At 35.5% G+C, this 26780-nt stretch overlaps 1 protein-coding gene across 3 annotated transcripts in view; it reads left to right on the top strand.

Moving 5' to 3' along the window:
* The window catches only part of kcnh5a (potassium voltage-gated channel, subfamily H (eag-related), member 5a), a 227759-nt gene that overhangs the window by 60827 nt on the left and 140152 nt on the right, over positions 1-26780 (top strand). For 2 of the 3 annotated variants that reach the window (XR_015517664.1, NM_001276280.1), the window contains 3 exon segments: positions 6058-6173; positions 10574-10966; positions 22162-22254. Coding sequence is in view for 2 of the 3 variants with exons in the window: in NM_001276280.1 (NP_001263209.1) it covers positions 6058-6173; positions 10574-10966; positions 22162-22254 (602 nt within the window). In the remaining variant the exon portion in view is untranslated. 3 annotated transcript variants of the gene reach the window in all.

Below are 26780 nucleotides of genomic sequence, written 5' to 3'. Positions count from 1 at the left end.
AGTAGTATGGCAATAAATGTTATGTAAAATAGCATTTAAACTCACACATTATTAGCATTTAACACTGAATAAATCATGAGGTATACATGAGGTAATCATTGTCAGTTTTCTGTTGTTCAGCTGCAAGAAATAAAAGGCATTTCTAATGTATCAATTTCAGGTGTTGGTTAGGACAAAATATTTATGTAGAACACAATTTAAATCAGCCTTTAATCAGAATTTAGGCTCGATAGTCAGGCTTCTGTTGGTGTCATCAATCTGGCAACCTGCTCTTGCGAGTGTTTTGGACCAGGAGTGCAATACCTAGTTCAATCACTGCGTGTCAAACATAAATACTGCAGCTTTAAATCCTGCACAGTTTTTTATGATTGTAACATTGCAATAAAAAAAATTAAGGCATATGTTTAATTGACTAAACTATTCAGTCTATTATATCAGTTTAAAGTAACTACTAAATAATAAAAAATAAATAATAATAATTTTAAAATTGAATGATAAAGTGTAAAAATTGTAAAGTGTAAAAAAATGTTAAATTGAACATATTTTAGCTTTTTTTTAAATTTTGGGCTTTATTTGAGAATTAATATTTTTCTACTTTATTGCGCTCCACCTGTTTGGGGAATTTTTTAAATTTACCAATGGGGAATTGGAAAATGGAGAAACTCAACATACCGGCCAGCCATCAAACTCAATACAGTACAGTACAAATACTCTTTAAATTTTTTCTAGCATTTAATCTACGTGTTTTTTTAAAATTAAATTATATTTACCATACATTAGCTAAAGCATCATAGAAAAACTAGTAAAACATAGTAAAAGATATTTACTTTGAGAGATGACACATTGACCAATCTTCATTGGTGAATGCAATGATGTATCTGACAGCTAAATGTGACATCTACATTTACATATCTTTGAATATTATGTGTGATTCTTAGCAAATTCTCCCCTTAGTCTGTGTTTCTTTTAGCCATTGCAGTCTTGCAGACCTCGTTTGACACTTTTTCTGCCAGATGTGTGCATTTGAGCGAGGGTAAACATATGATCCATTGTAGTTTAGGTCTGATAGTGTTCTATGCATCTGTGGTGGCCAAACAGGGATTTCTCTGAAGCTTAGCCACGTGATGTAGGCTACCTAGTGTGGTTTCTGCCCTGGTGAAGCTCTGTAAATGCCTCAGGGGTCCTGTGCTGCGTTGGGACACTTTGCTCTTAAACACCCAGATGGCTTGAACCATTCATTGTTTTTCAGATTGTTGTCCTTTTGTCTGTGACACAATGTACTTTATATTTTTCCTGTTTTATATTTAGTCTCGCTTTTTGTTTTTATGCTTATGTTTATGAAAATATACAATATTTCAAATGTTTATTGAAATCAGAATTATTAGCTCCCCATTGAATTTTTTTTCTTTTTGAAATATTTCACAAATGATGTTTAAAAGAACAGGGAAATGTTCATGGTATGTCTGATAATATTTTTTTCTTCCGGAGAAAGTCTTATTTGTTTTATTTAGGCTAGAATAAAAGCAGTTTTAAATATTTTAAAAACCATTTCAAGGTCAAAATTATTAGCCCCTTTAAGCTATATTTTTTTTCCCAATATTCTACAGAGCAAACCATTGTTATACAATAACTTGCCTAATAACCCTAACCTGCCTAGTTAACCTTTGTTTAGCCTTTAAATGTCACTTTAAGCTGTATAGAAGTTTTTTTTTTAATATCTAGTCAAATATTATTTACTGTCATCTTTTCAAAGAAAAAATAAATCAGTTATTAGAAATGAGTTGATAAAAATATCATGTTTATAAATATGTTGAAAAAAATCTTCGGAAGAAATTGGGGAAAAACAAACAGGGGGCTAATAATTTAGGGGGCATAATAATTCTGACTTCAACTGTATTATTACAGTGTAAACAATTATATACAGTTAAAGGTAAAACTAGTAATCCTCCTGTGAAATGTTTATTATTTTTCAAATATTTCCCATGTAATGTTTAACAGAGAAAAACATTTTCACAGTATTTTCGATAATATTTTTCTTCTGGAGAAAGTCTTATTTCTTTTCATTTTAATTAAGCAATTTTAATATTTAAGAGGGCTAATAATTTTGAAATAAATAAATGTATATATTTATGTATATGTATATATTATGTATATATGTGTATATATATCTATGATAATATAAATCAAGTAATAAACATACAAGAATACAATTTTATTGTAACTTTTGGACTTTATTCTTGTAATTTTGAAGTTTGAAGTTATACTCGATATTCTCATAATCTTAGATTTTTTTTAGTACATGGCATTAAAATGCTGTAAAATGTTGGCATGTTTTCTTTGTGTCATATAATTTTATTACACATAACGCAACGATTACTAAAGTAATCCTTGTTCCTTGTTTCTTGTTTTCTAGCTGAAAGAGCCTTTTACGGCTAACAGCTAAGGGGCAATCATTGTGGCGAAGGAACATAGCATAAGCAAAGTTACTTTAGTAACCGGATCGTTCCTCTTCGGGATTGGAACTTGCTATGTGGAAACTTCCACTATGGGGAAATGTATGGAAAACGGCACAATGATTGAACCTTTCCTTATCTCTGGTGAGAGGTTATGCCAAGCTATCAGCGTGAGCGCCCCTGCATCACCAGATGTGCAGTAAATGTGCACCTAGTTAAACTCTAGGAATACGACAGTGTGTTGGGAAAGCGCGCAGTCCCGATAGGGACAGATGGCCCATCTCAGGGAATCTTTATGGTCCGTTAACTGATTTAGCAGTGCCCTAGGGCGGGAAGTGCTGGTTGTCTGCGAGATGCTCGGCACAGCCGATTGGCTGGAGGCGCAGGTAGAGGTGGCGGAGCAGATCTTGGCGAAAGGCAGTGGATGTGGATGGCTTGGTGGGGGGAGCGGTCTTACGTTCTTGCCAATAGATGACTTTGCCCATCGCATCCGATTGCTCCTTCGCAGTGAAGTCCTGGGTGAGTTTACCGACGGTATTGCCAAACAGGCCAGCCTGGGATATGGGCGACATAAGAAAGCAAACTTTCTCAACTTCGCGTATATCTGCCAGGTTTAGCCAGAGGTGGCACTCCTGGACCACTAATGTTGCCATCGTCCTTCCCAAGGCACACACAGCAGACTTGTGGTTTGTAGAGCATAGTCAGTTGCGGTGCAGGGCTCCTGTAACAAGCCTTGGTCGAAACAACTTGGTGAGCGCCGGTAGGTGGCCATAGCGTGCAGAGTGGAAGCAGTCTATAGTCTATAGCCAACATCTTAAACCAACATCCGATTGACCTCAAAAACTGACATGTATTCGTCAGGTATGGCAACTAAAATCCAATGTCTGATAGACGTCATCGTGGAAACATCCACACAACGTCAAGCTGTAACATCATTAGACATTTATATTTTGTTGTTTTAGGTTGCATTGGAAAGTAACCAAAATGCAACGCCTGTCCAATATTGTATCGACGTCAGCCTTATGTTGGATTCCAACGTCAACCTGATTTTCATTTCCAAACAAAATGCAACATTCCATGATGTTGGTGTACATTGTCGATCTGTCGTCATGTTGACGTCCGATGCCCGCTGGGGGAGGAACAAATCAGAATCACTCTGTGTAGTAATAAACATAATTATAAACTCTTATATCGATTGAGTTTGACTTCTAATAAACACATACACTTTCTGACGTAAAGCTGCCCCCCACTGAATGGGCTTGAAGAAACCAGTGTGCTATTTTCATACATCCTACCAATAAGTGCACACGGCTGATTTCCTCCCCTTATCCCTTCAGTGAGTTTATTGTTCACATGGCCGTGCAGAAAGTCTTCCCCTCTGTGTAATGAGGAGAGTGGCTCAGACTTACTCTGCTACTGTATTGTTCTGTTTAAACACTCATGAGATGTGACTTAAATGGGAGAGCCTCTCTGTTATTAATGTTTTACTTCTTTTACCACCCTGTAAGCTTTTTAAAACTGGTCCGTACTGAGAGCAAATAGAGCGTGGATGAGATTTGCTGTAAAACATGACATCGGCATTGTAGGGTCTTATGAAATAATTATGTTTTCGATACATTTTCTGGTTTATTTTTTGTATTTTATATATATATATATATATATATATATATATATATATATATATATATATATATATATATATATATATATATAATTATATAATATTTATATAATATATATATATATTATAATATACTGTATATATATCTGAAATCTATGTAATGATTAAACAAAGTATTTTATGTAATTAATTGTATTCATAAAATATCTGGATTTCATGATTGAATTAAATTTTACTAATCAAAAACAATGTCTAAACAGTTGATTACACATCATTTCACAATAATATTGTTTTATGAAAAGCTTTTTTCAGAATAAATTTAAATATTCATGTGTTGTGTATTTTAAGTAAAAAACATAAATACAAAACAAAATAAAAATCATTACAAATGTTACATGGAAATTTATACTATTTATTTAAAAAATAATCATTGTATTATGTATTTATTTATTTAATTATTATTTATGACTAATTTGAAAATTAAAATTATTACTATTTAGAAAATACATATTTCTCTTACAATTTCTCTAAGTTAAATAAATTTAATTAAATTTTAATTTCATATATTAATTTTGTAATTTAATTTAATTTAATTTAATTCTATTTTATTTTATTGATAAGTGCATGGTCAAAAGAGATTTAAGTTTCTCTGTTTATATGATATAATTTATATGTATAATTTACATTTCTGACTGTGCTTCATACAGGTCAGTGGGTTTGACAACCACCTGTAGAAACAATCTTCTCTCTTATTCACTTGACACTTTATTTAAACTCCATCTTACAAGAGCTCAATAATGAAAATGACGTTCTCTATAAATGTACCACAATCATGTTGCACTGCTTGCTTCAACCTTAAATAATCATATTTGCACAGTATTCACTTTTATTACTTCTATTGCACAATATTCTGCACAACATTGTTCAGTCTCATATAAAAGTACTTGTATAGCCTGTCTTATGTGTATAGTTTAATGCAGCGATGTCCAAACTTGGTCCTGGAGGGCCAGCGTCCTGCAGATTTAACTCCAACTTGCTTCAACACACCTGCAAGGATGTTTCTAGAATGCCTAGTAAGAGCTTGATTAGCTAGCCCAGGTGTGTTTGATTGGGGTTTGAACTAAACTTTGCAGGACACCGGCCCTCCAGGACCGAGCCTGAACATCCCTGGTTTAATGTATCTTATAGTATTTGTTAGTTTTGCATAGTTTTTTTAAGTAACTCTTGTGTCCAGTGTTGTGTTTGTATTTATGATTAATTATGTAGCACCGTTGTCCTATAAGACTTGATATTTCGTTTAGCTATACTTCCACACATGTAGCGGAATGACAATAAAGCTCAACTTGACTTTAATTTAGTGTCTAGATTCTGTGATTCTTACAATGTTTTTCACATCACAGAAATCTTAGGGCCCTAATCTTGGCACATATACTTCGTACAATCATGTAGTGAAGATATTTCTGTGTTGGACTTGTCTGACCCAACCGACTTTAGAATAATGTTGCTCAAAATAAAAACTTCCCATCAGCCATTATTAATGAGTAAGGGATGGCTTCAAATAAGACTCCCTGTTCTTCAGCTTTCATGTCTCCACCAAACCATAATGCTTTCATTTTAAAATCATAAAGAAATATTATGCCTTTGTGAAGAGCCCCCAAGGGTTCATAACACTCTCTGTTCTTACAAAGTGAATAGAGGAGGAAAGAGTTACAACACACTGTTGGCAAAAACATTAGAAATGGGACATCGGTACACAAAACATGATCTTTTTTGGAAGGAAGAACAATTTTCACTAACATCAGCAGTTGAAGGATCCTCAGTGGAAATCACTCTGGGCCGTTGCCTTCAGCTGAGGAGTGTGATGCTAGCTGTACTTCTAGTTGTGTGGAACAGTGTGTTTGAGACTGCATTAAACAGGACCAAAGGTAGAAAAATGACAAAAAAGTCTTCATAGTTGCTGACACACCATTTTTGTGGTTGCAGGATGGACCAAGTTTGCCAGGCTGACCAGGGCATTAACCAACAGCCGAGGTACGGTTCAGCAGCTCACCCCCATGAACAAGACTGAAGTCAGTCACAAGCATTCACGACTGGCAGAGGTGAGTGTCATATACTGTACATTTTTTTCATCCTTGTTGAGCCTTTCCATTGACTTTCATACTAAAGCCATTTCTACACGTACACAGGAATTTTTATAAACTGGGTTTTCCCTTTTTTCAATAATAAGAATTATTAATGACTATAATACTTAATTATAATAATTAGGTATTACTTATTAATGCAAATGTGAGAAAAAAGGCAGATTAAATGTTATGGATTTGCTTGATTGTCATCTTCTGCATTGGGTGTGAACCAAGCGGCAACTTCCCACTCTCCCTCATGAAGCCAATATGGATTTAACTGAAACTGCAATTCATCCGCTCGCCTTTGGGGGGTGGCTCCAGGAAATCCAGATGTCCACTGCATGCAATGCTAAACTGGCTAATGTTAAAGCTGATAACAACGTCTTTACAGTCTGGTACAAAAGATCCTTTTGGTGTAAATAGCTAATATTAACTTTCATGACAACTGTGAGGGGGTGAATTTGTTTACAACTCATAAGTTTGCATAATTAAGGGTGTGGCCACTTGAGTGACAGCTATGTGTTTAATAGTGACTAATATGGCATGCTGTGTGCATTTAATTGTGTTTACAAACCATTCAAGTGGCCTCCATTTCCCAGGTGAGTGAAATTACATACTTTATATACAATGAATGTATTAGTTTTATTAATAATTTATCATTCATATATTTCTTTAGAACTGTAATGCACTACAGAATCTGACAGATTAGCTGTAGGTTATAAAACAAGTATTTGAAGCGTTGTTGTACATCGTTATGCCTGGATTTCATAAATAGTCTTGCATTTGCTAACACAGACTATTTTTGACGTGTTTGAAAGTAATTCATGTTTGCCTCCTGTTGAAAAAACAACTCCTGTCATAAAAACAATGCTTATGGGCTTGATGCATTACAACAATGTTTTAAAACAACCAACACAACCAAGCACATGTGGTCAGAACACAAACGAGTCTGAGGTAATGAAGTATTAATCGTTTATCAAAAAGAAAAGCCTGTCTAAGCAAAATGCTAGCAGGCATCTGTCTCTCCACTGACGCTCCGCCTCTTTTACCTTGTTTGTTAACCCCCGGTCGGTGTGATGACAATCGAACAAAATGGCAACGATTGGCCAGGCCTACCTGTAGTTTCATTTGCCCACTTCAGAATCCTATGGGTGACATCACAGTTGCTACGTCCATACCTTTTACAGTCTATAATGTGAACCCAGCCAAGTTGGCCTATCAGAAAGGAGAAAACAGCACACATGCTGACATCATGAGGCAATAGCTCTGGTTGTACTGTCCACATTATCACACTGTACCCAGAGTTTCAGAAAATCTTCACTCTAGTTTGAGTTTTTAGAAAGTTTTGGTTTAAGTCACACAATAATTTAGTGTGGGCGAGGCAGTGGCGCAGTAGGTAGTGCTGTCGCCTCACTGCAAGAAGGTCGCTGGGTCGCTGGTTCAAACATTGGCTCAGTTGGCGTTTCTGTGTGGAGTTTGCATGTTCTCCCTGCCTTCCCGTGGGTTTCCTCCGGGTGCTCTGGTTTCCCCCACAGTCCAAAGACATGCTGTACAGGTGAATTGGGTAGGCTAAATTGTCCGAAGTGTATGAGTGTGTGTGTGAATGTGTGTGTGGATGTTTCCCTGAGATGGGTTGCGGCTGGAAGGGCATCCGCTGCGTAAAAACTCGCTGGATAAGTTGGCGGTTCACTCCCCTGTGGCGATCCCGGATTAATAAAGGGACTAAGCCGAAAAGAAAATGAATGAATGAATGAATGAATGAATGAATAATTTAGTGTGAACAAACAGCGAAACCTCATAGAAAAAAGTGTGGTTTTGAAAATACCTGTTTGTGTGGACAGGGCCTAAGATTATATTTTTTATCTCTTAATCATAAATTTGACCTTTATAAAAGACTATTTATATTTTATTTTTATCAGCAGAGCTTTTGGCTTGTCAGGCTTATTTAATTGTCCTGGAGGAATTTGGATTTATAGGCAAAACCTGATCCACACGCACATGTTGGTTTTGTGGGGGTTTATGAGGACTATCTATTGACCTTATTCTTGAAGTATGAGCGGATGCAGCCATTTGATTATTTTTGGTTCAAGACCACCGATCTCATTCACTTTCAATGTTTATGCTGCTTTATGTTGCAAACTGATCTTTTCATATTATAATATTCTACTTTTTATGCTTAGTCAGAAACACACTTGTTTGCAGAGCAAGTGGTTTGACCGTCTTTTGCCGTATTTTTATTCTTCCTCTATTCCTCTATTTTCATTTCTCCCTTCTTAGGCGACTGAATCGGAAGTTCTTAAACAATCACAAAGCGGGCACAGTTCCGCATTGAACGATAAGGTCAATAAACGTAATATGTTTTATACAGTAAAACATGCTCATTATATCATCTTACCCTACTCCTACTGCAAAACCCAACCATCACATGAAACGTGGAAAATTTGTGAATGTAAAAAGATCCTGTTAAGTATGATTTTTAAGCATTATGAATTACAAGGACACAATGTATGTCCTCATAAACCACCTCAGCATTGTAATACCTTCATCATATTCATGTCATTTTTCAAATGTGTGTCCTCATAAACCATCAAAACCAGTACACATGCACACACACACTCACATATGCACTTACAAAAAAAAAAACATAAAAAGGTCAGCTGTCTTTGTCTTCTGTCCCACATTGCAGAAATAAAGTATGACTTTGCTTCCAGACTAATGATATTTGACTCAGCTGATCAGTCAATGCTGACATAAGCTTTATGTCTCTAAAGCTTGGGTGTATTATATCTTATGATGCCCTTACAACATGAATGGCCCTTTAATTAATGAGGTACAGTGCAATACATATTCCTTACAGTGCATATTATGGACAAGGAAAAAGACCAGCTTATGCCAGCATTAGACTTTGCACCACACTTTTTTTGAGTGGTTCTGTTATTAAAAGTTGTCTGTAATGAAGTGATGTATTGTAAAATTTATATTAAGGGGCCGTTTACAGTCAAAAATGACAAACGTTTTATGTGTACTGCCTGTTTGTTTAGATAACAATGTTGTTTTTGTGACTGAAAACATATACATCTAAAACAGTTTTTTTAAGGGGAAGTTTAGAAAACACAGCCGTTGTTGTGTCCTCGTAAACACAAAAAAACAAAAGTCTTTGAAAATGATGATTTATCAAGTACCCATCGAAACAAAAGAGTGACAGGAAAGCAGGAGATAAAACAAGAAACACAAGTGCTAAATATAAATATATTTATATTTAGATGTGTAACAGCACATGTATTCAACCAGAACCATCTTGGTACGAGGGTCACCATTAGGTTCACACACTCTCTCGATGAATACAGTCTGTCCAAATGTGTGGCACTGTTAGACAGAAAAGACCACATCAGTGCAACAACTGAGGAGCATTCTGAAAATGCGAGATGCATTGCACATTAGTGGTTCCACCATGTTGCTGTTGTCATGCCAATGCTACCATAAACAAACACTCAAAAAATATTTTTTTAACTTGTTCAAACTACTTAATTAAAATGAGCTGAAACAACATAATTCTTGAGATTTCATTAAGAAAACTTTTTTTTTCATGTTCAATCCACATAAGTTTGTTAAACATGTTAAGTTAAATTAATTTGTGTTGGGACAAAATGAATGAATTGGGTGGAACACAATTTTTTTTTTACAGTGAAGAAGTGCGCAACACCAATCCCGCTTCCAAGTTGTTCTAATTGGTCCACTGATCTGGAACTAAATAAGCATTGGTGCTGATAAAAAAGTTGAAGTAATTTTATCTTAACATGATACAAAAACAAAAAACCTGGTGCTGCAAAAATTGCCACAAAAGAAATGATCACGCACATCCATTAAAAAATAGAAATTTTAAATTCTTGTGCGCACGTAAGTCAATCTCTAAGTAAGTGAGTCCCTTCTCTATGCACAAACTATAATATTGAACAGTTGTTGTTTGCTGCCTCTGCTGTTATGGATGGACACAGTGCTGGCATTTTTTATTAAACAAGATTTCCCTTTTGAATCTTACTAAATCTTAAATTTATTACACAAAACACAATTGTTTTTCTGGTGAGCTTAATCTTTGAAGGTTTAATGCACAATTTCCTAATTATAAAGTTTAATTTTTCATTATTGTGTCTATTTCAGATTTTGCATCATTAGAAGGTCTCATATAGGTCTAATTTATATGTATGGGTTTACAAAAATAAGCTTTGATAATACAATTATAATCCTGTGGTGACACCATGTTCACCTAAAACGTGCAGCTATCTTAAAGTCTGGCCCAAATCTCTTTATCTTTACAACAAACAAACAAGCAATCAAACAAATAAGTTTTCAATATTTTTCTTTACTCTGTTTTCAAGGCTCTTCAACTGGGCTCCGACATTCTCCCTCAATATAAGCAAGAGGCTCCTAAAACTCCACCTCATATTATATTGCACTACTGCACCTTTAAGACCACTTGGGACTGGGTTATTCTCATCCTCACCTTCTACACAGCCATCATGGTGCCCTACAATGTGTCTTTTAAGACCAAGCAGAACAACCTGGTGTGGTTGGTACTGGACAGCGTGGTGGATGTCATCTTCCTAGTGGATATTGTGTTGAACTTTCATACAACTTTTGTGGGACCTGGAGGAGAGGTCATATCTGACCCAAAGCTTATACGCATGAACTACTTGAAGACCTGGTTTGTCATAGACCTGCTGTCCTGTCTACCCTATGACATCATCAATGCCTTTGAAAACGTGGATGAGGTAAGCAATTTTTCAAAGACATTTATATGCATGGAGCTTTCTAAGCTAAATTTGTCTCTGATGCTTTTCTGATGGAATGCAATATTGGATTAAAATATAATTTTTTTAGAATTTCTCAGTTAAATTGAAATATATATGAGTAGTAGTGCGATATGGTTTGAGGCCACAGGCTGAGAGCATTAATGTCACACCAGTGACAGTATACAGCCACATCGCACTGCTACGAGTGTGATATTGCGTTTATACAGCAGTTCCACGGCACAATCGTGTATGTATAAAAGAAAATGAAACACGGAAAGTCTCAAAACCCTTTTGTATGAGGGACTACTTTCTTTTGCCATTCATTCACATCTGCAGCTGATTTAAGAACAGCAGAATTGGTTGCTACTTCACAAACGTCACTTTAGAGCTAGTATTTGAATGATTCTCTTGCGTGATGTCTTAAGTGATGACAAAACAGGTAATTTTGCTGACATTTTAGGAATATAAGACTGAACGGTATGAAATGTCATCAGTCTACAGAGATTTTCCAGTATTTCTGTTTCCATGGGGAGAACACAATAATTAACCCCGAAAAAGCCAAAGCAAAGTGTGGCGAGTGAGGTGGGGCCGAGAACAGTGATGGTATACGAGGCAGGTGAGTGAGATAATCAGAGACACCAGGACGCATCACCTGCCTCAAGTCTCACGGAGGAGACAGGGAAACTAAAAGGAGAAGAGAAGCCAGTGCTAGACGAGACAGGACCAGGCCCGGACATATTACTTTTACATTTTACTTTTTCATTTAGTTTGACAGCATTCTCTGTGAAGAGTTGCCTACCGTTTCTTTTATTTCTTCATTAAAACTCATGAAAAGTTGAGTCGATCGCTTCACTGGTTCAGAAAGCTTCATTTCACTATCACTAAATGTCAGTATGTAGGCAAGAGGTCATACAAGGTGGCAGAAAATCTAAACGGGAAACAGACTGAGAATCAAAATACGGGAACACAAACTAGGAGAAGCTCTTCGTAATATTTGTGATAGAAACACGACTCTGCAATATGCGAATGAAGGTGAGGTGTATTTATAGTCCCTGTAATTAATGCAGAGTTGTGCAGCTGTGTCTGTGTGTAAGTGTCTGGATTGTTGTCAGCTGTTGCAGGAGTTGATGAGCGCAGGAAGTTCTAGGAGCTGTAGTTCGTTCAGCAGTAATCTCCAATAGAGAAAACCCCGCTGGCAATTGCAACAAACTAATAAAGTAATCGCCAGTTGCGACAACACGACTGACTATCACAAACAATGAAATGTTTATTAATTCCCCATATTAACATATTGGTGCGATTATATAAAGGAAAGTATGATATTTCAGAATTTTTTAAAGACATTATAAAAAAGGTTATTTTAAAAATCACAATATTGCTATTTATACTGTATTTTTATGATGATATTTGATTCAGTAAGCTGTTTTTGTATTTTTAAGTGAATCAGAAACACGTATGAATGACTTATGAATCTTTTTTAATTAGGATAACTCACTTGCTAATTCAATTGCATGTGTGAATTGCTGCTGTCAGAATGACTTTACTCAGTACTTGAGTAACTTGAAAAACAGATTTAACGACCATGGATTATTTTACTCTGTGTATTATGTCTTTAATTCAAATGAACTGCCGAACAAATATCTTTTGTTTACATTACTTTTGATCATATTAGATTGTTCTCAGATGTCCAATTACAGTATGGGCACAAATCAATAATCCTTCATCTTCTTTGCTTTTATTACTCATGGTGTTATGTTTATGGATTAATTCCAATCAAATTTTCCACTCTCAGCTCTTGTGTTATAATTGATCCTCCTCCATGTTTCTGAAGTTGGTGATTATTCATCTTTGGAACTGTTTTTGGGTAATTACTGTTTGAGCAGTTTGACTTCTCCAGCATACATTTCCATCTCTTATTGAGAAGAAAGAAACTCGTCTTGTGTTCCTCTCTCTGCAGTGCTGCATGCTTGTTTTTTTTTTTTTTGTAAGTGTCAGTAATGCTTTATGAAACTCCCGAAAACTGTATCCATTACTGCCATTTCTTTCCATATCAGTGGCTGCTCACGATACTCCACATTAGCCTAAATGATCTCAAGCCAGCCAGAGAGTTCAATGAGACAGTAAGTGGGCTGGTTCAATTTTTAGAGTGTGTGTAGTAGATGTGTGATGTGTGCTCAGAGTAGACACGAGGATAGACTGAGAAGGAGTTGTGTTATGCTTCAATCTTATTATCAATGCTCAGGTACTGTATACTTTCACCTCGGGGGACTGTATTTACAAGACAAGTGGTTTGAAGGGGCCCTGTTATTCTTTTTACAACTTTAACTTTTTATTGCTGTTTTTGCATTAAACATTCTACAAAATCTAAATAAATTCAGTCAGTTAAGTCACAATGTGAATTGCTCAGTGTTTCAGTGTTTCTGAACTTCTTCAAACACCTTGGATGTGGTCCTTACCACCTAAGGAATGCCCAAAAGACAAGACTTGGTTTTGTATTGTTGCATTGTCCAATAGATAATAATTTACAGATATTAAACTAATGCACATTGGGAAAATGTGTTTTTAATCTGTTTACATTAGATGCATTTCCATTAATCTTCAACTTTGGAATTGTGCAATATAATATATGCACATCTACCAATATTCATAGCCATTATTTTTGTAAAGACTTTGTTTAATGGAAATGCTGTCATTTCACATTTTTGTAATGTAAATCAAGTTAGTGACAACTTTAACCAACGTTATATGAACTTTAGTGTGGTTTTGACTTGACCATTTGTGTAATTAATACAACCATATATTTTCAAAAGGCCAAAGAAAATAAATAAATAAATAAAAAAGGAATATGCATATATACAGTACAGTATATAGGCCACTTTATTAGGTACCCCCTGTGCCTTCACAACTGCCCTAATTCTTTGTGGCATTGAACAAGGATTGAACAAGGTACTGGAAATTTCCTCATTTTCTCTTTTTTTAAAAAAATATTTCCTAAATGATGTTTAACAGAGCAAGGACATTTTCAAAGTATGTCTGATAATATTTTTTCGTTTGGAGAAAGTTTTATTTGTTTTATTTCTTCTAGAATAAGAGCAGTTTTTTATGTCAATACTATTAGCCCCTTTAAGCTATATTTTTTTCCATAGTCTACAGAACAAACCATCATTATACAATAACTTGCCTAATTACCCTAATCTGCCTAGTTAACTTAATTAACCTAGTCAAGTCAAGTCTTTAAATGTCACTTTAAGCTGTATAGAAGTACAAAAAAAACCTCTCTCTGTTAAACAGAAATTGCTGGAAAAATAATTCAGGGGGGCTAATAATTCTGATGCATCACGGGATAGCGTAGCGTCCATCAGATGCGCACTTCAGAATCTGTAGTGATTCTGAAGTGCGCATAGGAGATCACCCAGGTACTTCTTGCAAACTGTTTTTTGAATTCTATGAATTCGAACATACTACTTGGATTGCATACCTTTTTTAGCATACTATATAGTATGGAAGTACGTGATTTCAGGTGCAACCCAGGTGACAGCCTAACTTCTGTGCTTGTGGTTAAAATCAGTGTTCTCTCTGTGTAGAAAGAAGTGTTGTTTAGGAACTGTAGAAAAAGGAGTTTAAACTGGCAAACTTTTAAATACATGGAGATATTTTGTTTATTGTTGCCGGAGTATTCAAGACTCAAGCTATAGAGACACAACCCTCTTCTAGAAAGGAGGCAGTTCATGTTGCCTTTAAAGAGAAGATAATAAAACAAGACCCTGAAGTACCTTTTTGCACCTTTAGTTTAGAGCTTATAACTCATTTTAGGGAAAAAAACTTGTATCACAAGGACCCATTGTGGACCTTTAAATGTCCAGTTATGGGTTTTGCATCCCTAGGTAAAATTGTACCTACTTTTAAAAACTTTTTTTCCTGACAGTGATGATGATCTCTTTTTTCAGTCTCTATTCAATAAATGGTAAACAAATGATATGTTCTTTAGTGTTCAATAGAATTTTTTTTTTTATAGTTGAGCTATCTCTTTAAGGGTTCTCAAAATAGATGATAGAGTGCTGATAAACTTTTATACCTGTGTTTTGAGTGTTAAGCACTTCCATTACCTTTTTTTACTTTAGCGTACATGAAGTTTTCTGATGGACTTGCAGGACATTTTGCTCACCAGACTTTTTTTTTCACTATTATATTCATTCTTGAGACATCAGTTCAACTAATATGGAGTGCTGGGAAGGACTGTATCATCCGAAAAACTTTAATGGGTGCAAGAGCCCTAATGGAGGTTGGATTGGCCAACTATGGACATTAGGAGTAAAATATTATTACCCTACGTTATTAATCCCTCCATATGCATGGTATGATATATTTATCCAATAAAATAACTCTTCGGACTCTCACTGGTGCCGGTGTGTTAACGGTTGCCCAGGCAACAGGCATCCTCTGCCATTGTGGTGGTGCTGTTGTTGGAATGCATGAGTCTCTGCACCATTGGAACACAATGAAGTCCCAAAACTGCAGTGTGCCCAGATCTCAATAAAGTGTTCCTGTGGCATCTGAGACTGCATGTGTTGCTGAATCACTTCTGATGGGGTGAATAGTGCATGCTGAGTTCAGCTAAGGACACGTATGATGAAGTAATGTCTGATTGAGCTGCAGATTTATTGCTTTATTTATATTTCTGTTTTATTTTCGGAAATAGGCTCTTTTAAGCTACCTAGAGTTGCATTTAACCATTTCTGAATCTATTTATCCTATCTCCGCGTATGGCACTTTTAGCTAAGCTTAGCATCAATCATTGAATCAGATTAGACCATTAGCATCTCGTTCAACAAAAAGGTTTGAATAATTTTTCAATTGAACCTAGAAAATAGCAACTTTTCATTTTTCGTTGGTCATTGTACATGATGTGACTACAGAAGAGTAAAGCTGTATATAAGAAAATAATCAAAACTCTTGATTTTTAATACAAAATACTTTTGAGTGGAATGCTAAATGTAAAATCTGATTCAATGATTTATGTGATAAGCTATGAATCAATGAGATAAGCTATAAAATTGCTCCTGCCAGACCAAGAGATTATCTGAATGGCTTTAAAAATAGTACAGCTATTAGCCTAATTAAAAAAAGAAGTGTTTTACACCTATTTTACCCCTTTTCAAGGTTTAATACAAGTATTTTGTGTCTCTAGAATGTGTCTATAAAGTCTCAGCTCAAAACACCCATGAGATTTTTTATTATACCTTTTTAAATTTTGGAAATTTAAGCTGTTAAGACATTGTAGCTGTTTTTATTGCCTGTGACTTTAATGCAAATGATCTGGGTCTCCCCACCCACCATTCCCAATTGCGTGTCAGAGCCACAAAGATCTGTTTGAGGCCTGTAGCCTAAACACATAGATAAACAGCACAGTGACAGACAAGAATGAAGCAGATCTCTCTTACTACAGTAAGAACTTTCTTCACTGTTATTTGATATATTTGTTGTAGAGTTAATTCAAGCCTTTCTCCAATGATGAGTCACACACACTGCTGTATGGACATCTGTTATGTTAATTTACAAAATAAACCTGATTTAACGTCCACAAGCCGCACTCCTACTGTATATCACCTTGTGGTGGACCTCAAAATGGGAGATTTGGATCTTATTTTAATCGGGAATTTTTAAAAAAACGAGATTTGTTGTGTTTATATCACTATACCTACACACAGTTCTGTCCAGTGTGCTTACTAAAGTTTAAAAGCCTAAAATAAATTCATCATAGGTGCCCTTTAATTATTCAGCAGGGATTTGTTGGGTGTTATCGGTTGGGTATTTTATTCAGTATAGTTTTTTAGTTTTATGTTTATCATCGTATAAAGCAATACATTCAAAGCCTAAATGTGTTTCAACTTTTTGTACTGCAACTTTTTGTATTGTGTATTGTAATTTGTATTTTACACCTTAAATCATTGCTTTGCTTAAAAATCATGACCAATACGCAGAGGAAACAAACTATAATGTAAAATCAAGAACTTTCTGGTACAGTTTTTATAATATATGAGATTGCAACCCAGTACAGTGAAAACCCTTGATAATAAATATTTCCTTTAAACCCTTGATGCTGTGAAGAATCATTTAAGTAACCTTTATTATTTAGAGCGTGAGGATATGACCTACATCTCTTTGACAGCTTTAGATGAAGTTTTAATAAATAGGCAGGCATACTGAGACTCTGTATTAAAAGAGAGCAGCGTTCTGAAAGAGGAAAAGAATATTTGATTGATGCTGTTCATCCCTTTATAGAGTAAATAAAAAGTTCATGTTAAGTTTTCCCATTCATTTAAGTTATGCTAAATTTACACAGCTAATGTGGCACTGAAGTTCAATTGTAGTGGCATTTTGCTGTAGTTGTTTTTACACTGATACGACTTAAATGCTTTTACACATCAACAACAATGAATTATTTTTATACTAAGCACTAAGCAGACATAACCTTGCCTGGCTTTGAAGCATCATTTGCTTCTTTGCACTGAATTTTGAACAGACACCGGCAGCCTTTACTTAGAAATGTAGAAATGCCTTGTCATGTGTTTCAGAATGTGTATATACAGTAGATGCCACTTTGCATGTGTGAACTGTGCTTATGGTTTATATTTACCAACAGAGAGTGCTATTATAAAAGCTGACGACTTTTGGCACATCTGTTGTTGAAATGTCATCTGACCCCCACTGAATTCTGTTTGTTTCCCAAACCTGACACAAACCACAACCTCAACGGGACACTTGTTGAGCTAGGACGTGTTAATGCTAGACCCTCACGGAGTAATCTGTGATGTGAGTTTTTCACTCAGTAACAAACACAACAAATAACAGTGGTGAAAAAAGAGCTGCTAAGAAAGCATTTGATCATAGCTTTGTGGATGCATGTGGACCAGTACAGCAATGAAAATACACATGGCACTTTTTGTGATAAATATGATATAATAATATTTAATAATTAGAATGAAAATGTTTGATCAATTATATTTTAATAAAATTAGGGGAAAGGAAAAAAACAAAAACGCGAAAGTAGATTAATTATGTAATTGCAGCAATTAATATAAATTATCTTCAATATTGTTAGAAAACTACAGAAAACAAATTGATAACACTTTATTTAAATGTGTCCTTGTTACAGATGTTCCATGTAAGTACTATAATCACAATTAATCAGGTGCGGAAAGAGTACTGAAAAATCCTATTCAAGTGAAAGTATCATTCATTCATTCATTCATTTTCTTGTTGGCTTATTCCCTTTATTAATCTGGGGTCGCCACAGCGGAATGAAACGCCAACTTATCCAGCAAGTTTTTATGCAGCGGATGCCCTTCCAGCCGCAACCCATCTCTGGGAAACATCCACACATACACACACACTCATACACTACTAGAAACGCCAACTGAGCCGAGGATCGAACCAGCGACCTTCTTGCTGTGAGGCGAACGTGCTACCCACTGCGCCACTGCGTGTAAAAGTATCATATCTTTCCAAAAATGTAGTGGAGGTAGAGTAAAACCATATGTTCTACAGGTAAATACTAGGAGTAAAAAGTAGCTCTTTTAAAAGTACTGAAGTAGTTTTATACGTGCAATTTGTGCATGTATTCAAAAAGTAACATTTTGTAGTGCATTGAGTTATTGTTAAAGACAGTTTCATGGTTTTAATCACCATAGGCATCCTATATCTTTTCATCTGTGGCATGAAATTAAACTCTAAATCTCTCAGTTATTTTGTGTAACAATATTACATCATCTTGCATATTTTAATGCTTTCACACTGTAGATGTGTGCTGCATTTATCAAGCGTCTTGCCTGATTATTTTACATAGCCAATCACACAAGAAAAATGGACAAAGTAGTAGAAGACCAATTTCATAGTAAATGTACTGACACCGAACAAAAAATATAGTCATTTCAAGGTACACAATTTTACACTACTTAAAATGGTACAATTCCAGAGAAAAAAATGCTCATTACACAAATTAAACAGCACAAATGTGTATCTCATTGTAACTTAAAGGAACAAAAATCTCGAAAGTACCAATGCGGACCTGTTAAGTATTTCTAAGAGTGTAGTTAATAAATTTTACACTGTATGGTAAAAAAATGTCTGTTGGTACTGCTCCTTCAACAGATATTTAACTGACTATAAGAAACTTTGCAAGTACATGTCAACTTGCGCTAACCCTAAACCCCAACCTAACAGCCTACTTATAATCTTATGAGAATGAATTAGCATGTAGATGCAATATAACCTAAATTCAAGCTTAGCCATCAAAATAAATGTGACCAAAATGTTTGTTGCTGCAAATCTTTTTTTTTTTTTTTTGCATTATATTAAATGATGTTGTATATTTTGAAAATTAAGCAAACAGTAAAGTTGTGATGTCACTTAAAAAGCAGTCTGTTCATAATCAAATGCTGTAAAGTGTGTTATAAATAATTGAAGGCACAGGCAGTTGGCGGGAGTGCAGCTGTCTGTTCTGGGGATTGATAATGTGCAGCTGTCCAATTGTTTTCCTATGAACTTCAGCCTGTTCTGTCTTTGTGTCCCCCGTGGGTCACATGTCCCTGTCTATCGGCTGGTTTCTTGACTTGTGTCATACAATAATAGGTAATTGGTTTCTGAATAAAATGAAGATTTTCATCTTTGTTTTGTTCCAAATTTGATCCTTACATCCTAACGTGGATCTCTTTCCCATTTAAATTAGGTATCTGATTTACCTGAACTCCTGCTTTAATTGCATGTTTAATGTAAGGTAAAAAAAAGTGCACATAAAAATACATTCGAAGATATAAACAGAGCTAAACATGGCAAAATGATTAACTAAATTAAGAGCTGGTCTGATGAAATCATAAAATTATTAATAATGACAGACAAAAGACATAAAAAAGTGCAAACATCACAGGTCAAGATTAAAAGTGTTATTCAAAAATACAATCTAAATACAATTACACTAAAATGCTGGGTTGTATTAACCCAACTTTGGCTCAAAAATGACGGAAACCTAACAGCTGGGTTAAAATATGATTTCAATTTAATGTAAAAAAAAAATGAACACAACAATGGGTTAAATATGGGTTAATAAAAACCCAGCTGGAAGAGTGTAACATTTGGTAAATCTATAAATAGCACAACTGAGAAGCAAAACTGCTAAGTAGACGGTTGAGACCAGATTTACTTACAGCTTGCAAAAGCACAAATCCTTTAATTGGCCTTAAACACCTATGCCAACCAATAATGCATAACCATAAAAAGATGGGGTAAAACAGGGTTAAAATGTATTCAAAATGTTTTATCTATTGGGCATATAACCTGGCTGGTAAATAAATACAGAAATACAATTGAGAAGTGAAATCACATACGGTGATATCAGCTTAATATTGGCTGTTTTAAACCAAAAAGCTCATAAAATGTATTAATGCTTAACATATGGAATAATTGAGATTATTAAACATTATATAAACATCTAGGGCTCTATTTTGACGATCCATGTGCAACACAAAAAAAGCGCATGGCACAAACGCATTCAGGGCATGTCAGAATCCACTTTTGCTATATAAGGATGGCAAAATCTGCTTTGCGCCATGGTGCATGGTCTAAAAGGGTTGAGCTTATTTTCTTAATGTAGGTGTGTTTTGAGAATAAACCAATCAGAGTCTCATCTCTCATTCCCTTTAAGAGCCAGCTGCGTCGCGCCATAAGCGCATTTGCTATTTACATGACGTAAAGTAAGTGTAAGTGGAAAAACTGAGCATTTCACTATAAGAAAACAGCTAAACAGAGCATCTACCGCGTGAGAATGAGAGATAAGGCATCTCCTAATTCACTTTAGCTTTTGCTCTCGTGGATAGGGAAACCTTGTACGCAAAGACATCAATTAGCCTATAAATAATTAATTTCGTTTGTTAAGCGCAAAGATTTGTTTCAAAACTATTTCTTAATTTAGTTCTAATTTCCAGCAAATGAATAAATGAACTATATTAACGAAGTGTGGTTAAAATACTCAGTTATTTCCAAATACACCTGCTATGCCCCATATGGTCTAAAACCTGACAGGTGGTCAAATCTAAGCTTGTTTTTAATAAAACAAATATAAATATGGATATAATAAATAATACTGCTAATAATATTAACATTATACAAAAGCAAATTCAATGAACTGAAAAAGTTCAAGGCAGTGGTTTTTAAATTCATGTAGGTTAGGAAAAAAAAAGTATATATATATATATATATATATATATATATATATATATATATATATATATATATATATATATATATATATATATATATATATATATATATATATATATTATACAGTTGAAGTCAGAATTATTAGCCCCCCGAATTATTAGACCGCTTGTTTATTTTTATTTTATTTATTTCTGTTTAACAGAGAGCAAATTTTTTCAACACATTTCTGAACATAATAGTTACTTACATAATAAACACTTTTATACAGTTTAAAGTGACCTTTAAAGGCTTAACTAGGGTAACTAGGTTAGGGTAGTTAGCAAGTAATTGTATAACGATGGTTTGTTCTGTAGTCTATCGAAAAAATATATAGCTTAAAGGGGCTAATAATTTAGTCCCTAAAATGGTGTTTTAAAAATTAAAAAACTGTTTTTATTCTAGCCGAAATAAAAAATAAGACTTTATCCAGAAGAGAAAATATTGTCAGACATACTGTAAAATGTCCTTGCTCTGTTAGAGATCATTTGGAAAATATTTTTAAAAGAAGAAAAAAAATTTAAAGGGGGCTAATAATTCTGCTGCTATATAGCAGAATTATTAGCCCCCTTTGATTCTTTTTTAATCTTTGGTACTAAATAAAATAAGTTTGAAAAAACATAGAGTAAAGGTAAAACTCTCAAGTGAATGATTTCCTTAATTGTTTCACAGAAGCTGTGTATTAGGACGTCAGTTGTTGTTATGGGACACTAATTATTTATTGCTTGTTGTTTATCATGGTAATATGACGTCCTGCTGCTCCGTTATGTTAATTACTTTAATGCACTCAATGTGCTTCTGTCCAGATCTCATATCTGTAAATGGGTCTCTTGAATCCTGATGTTCGTCTTTAATTTATTATTTGCATGCACTATCGAGGGTAAGAGTGATGTAAAAGGTCTGCCTTTGTCTTTCTGACGTAGGACACCTTTGTAGACTCCTCTGCTGTGGGTCACTTGCCATCTGCAGGCCATTCTCCACGAAACGCCACACGTGCGGAGGATTCAGTGCTGCCCGTAAGTTTGCTCTCATTTCTTACAGTATGTTGTTTATAGCTCTTCTGTCCCATTTTCCCATTTGTACTATAGTTCAGTAACCTCTCTCCTATTCAATGTTGAACAGAGACGCACTAATGGCTCTCTAATTTATGCTAATGTTGCTCTGAATGCTGCACCCCTTAGTGTGTTTGTTTATCTAAAGTGATTTTAGATGCGAGTCAATTCAAATTAGATGGCACAAGATTCATTCCCCACCCCCTGACACACACAACTAAACATAGCATGTTTCACCAGCAGGCATTAATGTTTTCTTGTCCATTATCTCATCATTCAACTGTGGGGTCGTCACATCTAACTGAACGTTTATGAGTATGCATAACCTTTTAATGTTCACAGTTGAAAACTGCTTATTTGTTTGGCCTTAAAGACAAAGGCGAAAAACTTTATGGATTACTAAATGCTACATAAGCACATTGCAAATTAGATATAGGCCCTCAGAATGATGAATTACTCGAAAGAATATCCATTAGGAGCTGCTCTGCCCTGGGAGTTGACTGTTGGCAAAATTAGCATCCGTTTTCTTTAAACATTTTTAGCTAGTGTAATAAAAGCTGTACGATTCTATGCGATATTGCAGAATGAACACATCTATTTTTACCTTCCTTCCTCCGTGTCAGTGTCTGAAGAAAATTGCTCCTTTCAGGAACATAAAGCATGTTTGAGAAATTAGCCTTTTGATTATGTGACGGCTGGAACAAAAAGGCAGAAATCCTCAGCGGAGGAAATGCTAATTAAACCTGCGAGGTACACATCATGGACACTATTTATAAACAGTTCTGGGCTGACAGTCCGAAGCTGTTGAGGATGCAACAATTAGGCGTATTTACTTCTCACCCCCTCTATTTCACTCTGCTTAAAAAGTGAATCCATCAAGTGTCTGCAGAGAATGCGACGTTCTATTTTGTCCTCCAGATAACCTTCTTTGTGTCCTCAGGAGAGATTGCAAACATCCAGCTGTGAAGTATTTGGGGACGAATTATAAGTATTGCGTTAGAGGAGTAAGACAATGGCTGATTTTAATTGGTAAATTTATGTCCGTTTCAAAGCTCAAAACATGCTCCTGCTTCTTGCACGTTTATTAAAGTAATCTCTTAACTATTTCCAGACCTTTTACTGAGTTTTTTCAACACAGGCTCATTGTGAAAACGTACTCCCTTATACATTTCTGGAGAGTGTGAATTATGTAGCCAGAGCTACCTATGGCTGCATTTCGTCTTTAAACGAATTCTACAGGGCGGTATGATGCCGATGGCTTTTGCGCTATTACTAATTCGCCCAGTAGCTTTCCAGTAGCTTTCCTACAAGAGGAGTTAACTGTGATGAAAGGGTTCAAGCCTGGTGAAAAATGGTTCCAGAAAGTGGGCAAGACAAAATTAAAATGGCAAAAACTAAAAAAAAAAAAAAAACTAAAATAACAGTGTGAGAACATGGTAAGATCTGAAAACTTGGTAAGGGCTTTTCTTTTTCTTGATTGCTTTGAAAACACTGTCGGTTGGGTTCAGAGAATTGGATGATCGGGTCAGTGCGGAAGAGGGTCATCGGGTCAGTCTATGCTTTTGAAACAACTATAGTTTGGGTTTAGGGAAGTGAGTGATCGTGTTAGTCTGTGCTTTTGAAAACACTATGAGTTGGGTTTGGGGAAAAGGGTGATCGGGTCAGTCTGTGCTTTTGAAAACACTATTGTATGGGTTTAGGAAAGCGGGTGATCGGGTCAGTCTGTGCTTTTGAAAACACTATCAGTTGGGTTTAGGGAAGGAGGTGATCTGGTCAGTCTGTGCTTTTGACAAACACCATCGGTTGGGTTTAGGGAAGGGGGTGATCGGGTCAATCTGTGCTTTTGAAAACACTATTGTATTGGTTTCGGAAAGGGGGTGATCGGGTCAGTCTGCTTTTGAAAACACTATCGGTTGGGTTTAGGGAACGGAGTGATCGGTTCAGTCCGTGCTTTTGACAAACACTATCGGTTGGGTTTAGGAAAGGAAGTGATCGGGTCAGTCTGTGATTTTGAAAACAATATTGTATGTGTGTAGGAAAGGAGGTGATTGGGTCAGTCTGCTTTTGAAAACACTATCGGTTGGGTTTAGGAAAGGGGGTGATCGGGTCAGTCTGTGCTTTTGAAAACACTATCGGTTGGGTTTAAGGAAGGGGGTGATCAGGTCAGTCTGTGCTTTTGAAAACACTATTGGATGGGTTTAGGGGAAAGTGGGTGATCCGGTCAGTCTGTGCTTTTAAAAAACACTATCGGTTGGATTTAGGGAAGTGGGTGATCTGGTCAGTCTTTGTTTTTGAAAACACTATCAGTTGGGTTTAGGGAAGGAGGGGATTGGGTCAGTCTGTGCTTTTGAAAAACACTATCGGTTGGGTTTAGAGAAAAGTTGATCGAGTCAGTCTGTGCTTTTGAAAATACTATCGGTTGGGTTTAGGGAAGGGAGTGGGTGGGTGGGGGGATAATTGGTGGATAAGTCAGTCAGTCGACAGCAGGTTCTAGTGCATTTAACAGCAGGCGCAAATGGCACTCACTTGAGAAATTTGACATCTGTAAAAGCATACACAGTGACCTCCGGTGGATTTGCGAAAACCAAAACTGCAAAAAAGTAGCTGCTGGGACATATTTTATGCTCTCCAGAATTGTATATAGAGGTATGCTTTCAGAATGAGCCTGGCTTGTTTTTTTTGTTTGGTCAAACATGAAAAAAGGAATTTTGAAAAAGGTTGAAAACCTGTAACCATTGACATCTATATTATTTGTTGTTTTAAGGTCAGTGGGTGCTGGTTTCCAGCTTTTTTTTTTTTTACTATCCTAATATTAATGCATCCCTAATTTTTGTGACACTGCATTATCACTTATTTTTGATTTTGACTTTTGAACCAGTGGGAGTTAATATGGGTAATATTTTTATTTTTTTATTTTTGTAGAAGCGCAAAGCATACAAACTCTCAAAATTAAATCACTGTCACTATGAACTTAAGTAATCCTTCAGACTGTAATAATATCAAGGTTTAACACCATTAAACCCTTTCAGCAGATGTTCCCCCTATAATCCTTGTACAAATCTAGTTAACAGTGTATTTGTGTACGTGAAGAAAACTATAACAAATATATGTTAATCAGCGTGGCCTTTTTCCTGGAAAGACCTGTAATCTCTATCGGCCCTAAGTTGACAAGCAATGTTTAAGCTTTTGTTCAACGGGTAACAGTGCACGTGTGGGCGTAACTGAGTGAAAGCATCCTCTTCACTTTGCTTTCAGAGCCAAAAAACACTATACTTATTCCACTCTTTAATGAGACAGACTCGACAACATTCATATTTTCTGAATGTTTCCAAGCACTGTGTTGATATTTTTATCCCAATAACTATTAGGTCTACATAAACACACATTAATAATTGAGAAACACACATTTATTGTGTGTAATAAAGCATCAATCAAGCATATATTTAAATTTAAACTCATACTAGAGTGTTGGTAAATTCTGACTATCTAAAGAATTAGTAGGACATTAAACTGGTATTTAAAGGTACAAAACATTGTCTATAAACAATCACATAACACACAAATATAAGCTTTAATATATAAAACACACACACACACACACACACACACACACACACACACACACACACACACACACACACACACACACACACACACACACACACACACACACACACACACACACACACACACACACACACACACACAGTTTTTAGAGCAGCTGACTCTAGTATTGGCAATCTAGAAACCAACAGCGCACTACCTGACAAAGTTTTAGGAATGACAATTAATAACTTGACTTCTAGTTGATCATTTGCTATCAGAAGCTTATTTTACCAAATCAAAAAGTTATCATGCCTTGATTTTCAACTATTTAATTAGGACAGTAAGGTCTGACTTTGCTCAGGCAAAAGTCTTGTTGCTTGTTTATGTCTGGTGACTGGGCTGGCCAATTCTGGAGCACCTTGACCTTTCTTTCAGGGACTTTGATGTGGAGGCTAAGGCGGAGGCTAGTTACTGCTAATAGGAGGCTAATATCCATTAAAGTTTCAACATACTGTATTAGGACTACTTTTACCTCAAGGTTTACTTCTCAACATCTCAATCAAAACCCAAACATTTGATTGAATTCTTCCATCATAAACACTCTGCTGCTGTTATGTCTTGTTTATTCCATCATCTGTCTTTACATATTTAGTCAAGTCTTTACAATTTGGCGTGCACTAACAAAATTGAGCATTCATTACAGAAAGCAGCTAGAGGAAAACATTAGCTAATGCAACGTTAAAATGTTACCAAGCTGTCTTACTGAAATTGTTTAAAAGCACAAACCAACACATTCTTACCTGTGAAAAGTTATCCTGCTTCTTGTGGAATTTAAAAGAATCATCTTTAAATTGCATTCAGAGCCAATAATATATGCTCAACAACATTCTTCAGAACTGTTAGTTTTTATCTTCCATTAGCTTAACACAATTTACCTGATCAGT

This window comes from Danio rerio, chromosome 20 (assembly GCF_052040795.2).
Source record: "Danio rerio strain M-AB ecotype USA chromosome 20, GRCz13ab, whole genome shotgun sequence".
NCBI lineage: Eukaryota > Metazoa > Chordata > Actinopteri > Cypriniformes > Danionidae > Danio > Danio rerio.
This window is presented reverse-complemented; position numbering and strand designations above follow the sequence as displayed.